Source organism: Papaver somniferum, chromosome 2, assembly GCF_003573695.1.
Source record: "Papaver somniferum cultivar HN1 chromosome 2, ASM357369v1, whole genome shotgun sequence".
NCBI classification, from domain to species: Eukaryota; Viridiplantae; Streptophyta; class Magnoliopsida; order Ranunculales; family Papaveraceae; genus Papaver; species Papaver somniferum.
In genome coordinates this window covers 61,833,625-61,839,822 of record NC_039359.1, presented here as the reverse complement: position 1 = coordinate 61,839,822, position 6,198 = coordinate 61,833,625, and the positions used below count along the sequence as shown (strand labels likewise).

Below are 6,198 nucleotides of genomic sequence, written 5' to 3'. Positions count from 1 at the left end.
AATGGATTAACAAGATTTAAAAAAGGGATGATCATAAACTCAACATAAAAAGTTTATCATAAAATCAGTAGTACAACTTACTTGTTTCAATAAGTGTATAAAGAAAGACAAGAACCTTAAGCCAGCGGAAGAAGGATCAATCGAAGTAATGAAGCACTCACTATTACTAAGAAGCACTCAACTCACCATGGAGCTCTGATACCATGTCAATAAGCTTAAGGTTCATCAACAATATGTTGGATAATCTTATTCACCTTCAAGAGGAGGTATTATATCAAGGTTAAAAGAAGAGAAGGAATTAAATGAAACACATCTTCTTACACTTAACATGTTGTCAGGATGTGAAGAAAGAAAGTCAAAGAAACTTTAAGAGTTTCTCCAATGGAATGTATGTGAAGATAAATGTCTAGGTCGACATAGGATAGACATTCATTTTCCCTAAAATATTCTCTAACCCAACTTTTTAAATCAATGTGAAGATGACAAGGCTTAATTTTTGTTAGACATTGTCAAGATGAATGTCTAAAACTTGACATTCACCTTGACAATGTCAAGCTATCCAAGTAAGCTTTTGCTTCCTAAAATTAATTCCAATATATTAAATAGTCCTTTTTAGGTGTAATAAAATCTAAAATATACTAAAAACAAAAATGCATTTAATTCATAAGAAATCACCAACAACACCATTGGAGATGAAATGTTTTCTCCCCCTAAATTTAAGGAAAAATTGGAATGAGGATGTGTTGTTTGGGTTGCCACCTAGGAAACACACACAACCACCGTTGGAGAAGCTCTAAGAAAATAAGTTGATGTACACTTTTTTATATATTGTTGGTAACAAGATTTGTAGGAATCAATTAATAATAAAAACACGTGTCAAGATATGATTTGTCCCCCATGCCCTCATCAGAACACGCCCCATCAAAAAAAGATCCAATATTAGGCGTCCTAATCTAGCCAAATTCCTATCTCTCTTTTGTTGTGAACAAACAGAATCTACGCCAAGATTTAGTTGTCAAGGATTTGGAGAAAATTTAACCGTGTTGAAATTACAAGACAAAATGCCGGTAGAGAGTGAAGATCATGACGCACAGACTGTGACTGACTGGACCGACCTTGGGGTGGGTTGGGGGTAAAAAAATTGGTGGCCATTATATGTGACGGATACTGTGTGGAATTTAGCTTTTGTTTGCCCAACAATATTTTCCTTTTGCAATTCATGGACTTTTGTCATTAGGATGCTACTTCCTTAAACCAGCCTACCTTGGGGCTTTGTTAATCAAACTCTATGAGACATGATCTAAATGACAAATAAATAAATAATATTTTTCCGTCACTTTATCTTTAGTCTTTTTGGTTGCTGCTTTCACAAGTGAAAAACACAGTGTCGATTCTCTCATTACGGACATCTTCCTGCGTGATTTGTGCTACAAGACATTCAGTTTCTTATTATCAAAACAGTAAAGACGTAAAAAAAAGAAGGAACAAAAGATGGTTGGTAATTAAATTAGTTCCAAACTGCAATTTACTACAGTACATGATTTCCTTTTTTCATTTACACATTACAATCATAACATCATTTTGAAGTACTTGTCTCTATACAGAACAGGAAAAGGAAAAAGTAAATGAAAATGCAAAGAGAGAAAGAAAGAAATAAAGAAGAGATTGATAAAAAAAAACCTCTGTATTTCCCTCGCTATCAATAAGGTTGTATTTATATGACACTGTAAAAAACAGTAGGGAAATCCCAAAAGTGCAAATAAAAAGTAATTAAGAAGAATAGATGAAAAGTTTTTAAGAGAATCTTGCAGACAATTAATTAGACTCTAAATTTGTTCAAAATATTCAAGATCTTCAGATAGCGACGTCAACGGAAAGTTAACCAAATTTTCCGAACTATAACTCCGTCCATGTTGTGTATGGTCCTCTACTTCCCAGGAGTTTATCTTCATTTCTTCTTCTTCTAATTCTTCAGATTTTACCCCATTGAATTGAAACTCTTGAAATGTAGATTCTAACTTATTAGTCTCCTCAGTTATGTCCCACGAAAAAGCTGAATTCTCCATCATATTGTTATCCATCATGTGTAGTTCATTATCTTGGATGTTCAAGACATTGCAACTACTACTACCAGAACATTCTTTAGTTTCGCTCAAGAACAAGTTGCTCATTCTGGAACTCGAACTCTCGGAAATGTCTGTCGCCATCGAGTCTGTCATGTTATTACTATGATCACAGTTATAAGTTAAATTCGGCATTGGCGAAAACCCAAACTCATAGTTATCTCTATAATTTTGTTCACTATGATATTGAGATAAAATTCTAGATTTACTGGTACACCCTGTTTGATCAGAACCCATTTGTGATTCAAAGCTAGAAAATGGATCAAAAACTTGTTTATTCATGAAATCTTCATCTGGATAATGAGCTTGATCAGTCCTTATTAGTCCATTACGGAACACCGTCGAATTGTTGATCACCATTGCTTGGCCCATCTCGGTTGAGGATGTTTGAAGATTTTCATTACAACACTCTTTGGTTTCACTTAATGGCATATGTGTATTTGGATCGATTCCTTGTTGTTTGAGTTTTTTCTTTATACATGAATTCCAAAAGTTTTTTATCTCATTATCGGTTCTTCCAGGTAATTTTGTTGCAATTTGTGCCCACCTGAAAAAATATCAATCAAAAAACAAATTTGCAGGATACTGCCCATTTCGCATTGAACATTTTTTTTTCCTTAAATGTATAATCACTTACCTGTTTCCTAAGAGTTGATGGAGATTAACAATCAAATCCTCTTCTTCTTGTGAAAACATTCCTCTCTTAACATCTGGTCTTAAGTAATTGATCCATCTCAATCTACAACTCTTTCCACATCTTTGTAAGCCTAAATAAATGAAACGCAAATCAGTATATACGTACTTGTATAGCTCGGTGTAAATAAATGAACCAAAAAAAAAAACTCGAAATAAGGGTTGAAATGAATGCAATTCAAGTACCTGCTTGCTTAGGAACAGAACTCCAACATCCAACACCAAATGTAGTAATGTAGTTGAAAAGCTTTTCATCTTCTTCAGGTGACCATAAACCTTTCCTTAACTTTTGTGTCAAACAACAAGAATGTCGACCCATTAATTGTTAATGGCGATTGAAAAGAAGGAAAACAAAAAAGAACGTTAGGTGTATAGATAACTCTAGTCCAATTATCTATAAGAAGATGATGAAATTGTTCAACGTGCTAGTACTAGTACCAGCTAGTAGTAGTAGTACCAGTACTGCAAAACGAGAGTGTTGAAGAATCAAGAAACTTGCTTCTGTTGGTTTTAATGGTGTAAGAAAGTTGAGAGAGAGTGTCAAAAACAACTATGCTTAGATTTCAAGTTAAGGGGAGAAGAATGTAGAAAGAGAGAGAGAAAGAGGGTTGAAGCAATCAGTGTGGGTTTTACGCAAAACAGGAAACACTTTATTTTTGCATTGAATTGGATTGAGTTTTAAGACTTCTCCATATTTATATGCTTATCTATCTCTATAAGCTAGTACAGTAGTAGTAGTAAAAAACTAATTTCAGCAAAACGATAATAAAGAACAAACTTTGAAAGGAAGGGTAATATACTTAAACATGTTAACTGAGATAGAACGAAAGTAAAGCCAAGTAGAAGTAGTTGTTTTTGTCTTGTTAATTTTAATAAATTTCTGCTGAAAAATGAAAGAAGAAAAAAGTGGTTTTTGTAAAAATGGATTAAAAAAGAGCCGACACTGATATGTCATAATGTATGTAAGGTCCTCCAATGGAAGAATTGCTTGAAGATAAAATTGGGGTATCATTTAAGCTACGAACAAGAGCATCGAACAAACAACCTAAATTATGTGAGATAATAATGAGTTTGGTTAAGAAAAACAATTATTTAGACGTAATTATAGTGTATTTCTCCTAAAAGAGTCTCTTTTTATATGAGAGTGAGTAAGTAAACAGATTACCCTTGAAATTTACATCTTAATCATTAATAACCAAGAAGACTGACCGGCAATAATACTCTAGTTAAATTAATACGGCAATAAGGCATACAGATTTATTAGGTTTAATTTAGTATTATTTTTTCTAATTTTTGGTTTGTTTTGATGGTTTGGAAGATTGGTCTTGTACAACATCCTTTAACTCTTTGTAAGGAGTTATTTATGACAATTACGGAGTTCGAACTCCTATTTCTACAATGGGAGGGAGCATGTCAACCATTTTTTATTTGGTGATTACGGGAGTCGAATCCCTACCTAAGCAATGGGAGGAAGCATGTCAACCAGCATGCATTCTGTTTGATGCTTGGTCATTACTTTTTCTAATTGGAGCATGATAGTTTTAATTGTTATTTAGACTTTGCCCTTAGTTGGAAAAGCCAACTCAAAGTTGCCTCTATTTCGACACTTGCCCATATTTTTGATTGAGTCCTGTTGTCATGTGAGCATGCACGTGACAATATTAGAGTTGGAATCTCAGGTAGAAATATTAGAGTTGGAATCTCTAAGAACTAAATTACTATAAGGGACAAGCGACCACACTAGTTTAGAGAAACTACAACCCATAATGATATGTTCTATTGTTTCCCTTCATTACTCTAGGGGTTTGAAGACCCCTTACGTCTGAGTTCGCGAATTACCTAGTAAGTTCGCAACCCGATTTGCAAACCCCTATTATCTGAATTTCACGAACTTCCATGGTTTGCAAACCCTTGTGGTCTGACTTTCACGAACTTCTAAGGTTTGCAAACCTTTGTGGCCTGACTTCGCGAACTGGCAGAGGTTTGCAAACCTATTGAGTTACAGTAGTAGCAGAGGTCATGAGTTACTCTTATGTTTGACTTTTCTACGATTATTACAGAAACTTCAGAGACAATTTTATTCACTAAATTACTTTGTTTTTGTGGATCATCGGTTAAGTCTTGAGTGTTATTGAACACCAGTAGGCACTTGTAAGTTGAAAGGCTACCGCGCCACTGTGACCATCATTGTGCATGGTTCCAGAACCCGGTACCATAATGCATATTCCTTTTTGTAATTTAAAGGCGGACTTCTTACATTCTTACATGAATTCCTAATAATAAATGCAAATAAACTGAGAAAGTGTTTGTTTTAATTCTAAGCAATCCTGGATTGAATTCAAAGGTACCTGGAGCCTTGAAAATATATAAATAAGGAGACTCTTGCAACAAGATCTCGTAGTCCCTGGAACTCTTGTGTCCTAGTTGCTAAGCTAGTGTGACGAACGGGAAAATTAAGTCTGCGCCGCCCAGCCACGTGCAGAACATAACTTCCCAATGCCCTAATTTGATGCCAGTGACCGGGACTTAAAGCTTCTTCTCGTGACAGAAAACATACGCTCATTTTCCTTTTGCAAACATTCTTGGCAAGCATAATGCATTAAACTTATCTTCTACATTATTTCAATTTACCCTTGTTCTGCGAAGGGTTTAAAAGTCGTAAAGTCTAATGTCGATGCATTCTTGCATGCATCACTGGATTCCGAGTCATACCCATGCATAGGGTATGCCTTGGACTTAAACACAATCCATTACAAGTGTATTTACACTTCTTTCGCTTGGGCAATTAGCTGAATACATGCACTTATCTTTGCTTGTGCCAACCGTGCATCCATCAGGCTCATGTCGTATTTTCCTTGCATCATCCTGGTTATGTAAGTGGCATATAAAAGATCACCTAGCTTGAATACCGGTTTAGTTTACTTTCTTGGCAATGCCCAATAATCAATTGGTGCATGCCTTCGTCGAACGAATTTATAGAAAACATGAGCATCCAAGGAAAAATACTGCAACTTATCTCATTAAGCATTGTAACAATCATATTTTGTATCATATTGCGAGCCAGATGATCCCTCGCAATTAGATGATATCGGCGACAAGGTCCTGGACAATCCATGCGGAAACTCATTGATGCTTCCTACATACCATCCTCCGTGGATTGAAAGGATCAAGCACTAATCGTAGTTCATCTGCGTTGATACAAGAAACTAAAGCCAACTCGTTTTGTAAGGACAAAGCCAAGCAATAGTCTAGTCCTTATAGGCCAAAGGGTCATTTGCAAATGATGTCCAATAATGTGCATCATTGGAATTTTCTTCGTGTTTCATCATGGTGGTGAAATATTAGTTCGCAGCTTCGGATCGATGATTCCTAAGCATCATGA

General features: G+C 35.3%; 1 protein-coding gene across 1 annotated transcript; it reads right to left on the bottom strand.

Moving 5' to 3' along the window:
* Positions 1-1,704: 1,704 nt before the first annotated feature.
* Positions 1,705-3,276, bottom strand: LOC113353404 (myb-related protein 330-like). The gene is made up of 3 exons (XM_026597012.1): positions 3,003-3,276; positions 2,761-2,890; positions 1,705-2,670 (listed from the first exon to the last, which is right to left on the bottom strand). The coding sequence occupies exons 1-3, from the start codon at positions 3,133-3,135 to the stop codon at positions 1,827-1,829; spliced, it is 1,107 nt and encodes a 368-aa protein (XP_026452797.1). The 5' UTR covers positions 3,136-3,276; the 3' UTR covers positions 1,705-1,826.
* Between the last annotated feature and the right edge of the window lie 2,922 nt (positions 3,277-6,198).

Coding starts and splice junctions, on each gene's coding strand:
- LOC113353404 (XM_026597012.1), bottom strand. CDS start 3,135: ATGGGTCGACATTCTTGTTGTTTGACACAAAAGTTAAGGAAAGGTTTA. Junction 2,891..3,002: donor TTCTGTTCCTAAGCAAGCAG/GTACTTGAATTG, acceptor TCATTTATTTAG/GCTTACAAAGATGTGGAAAG. Junction 2,671..2,760: donor CATCAACTCTTAGGAAACAG/GTAAGTGATTAT, acceptor ATATTTTTTCAG/GTGGGCACAAATTGCAACAA.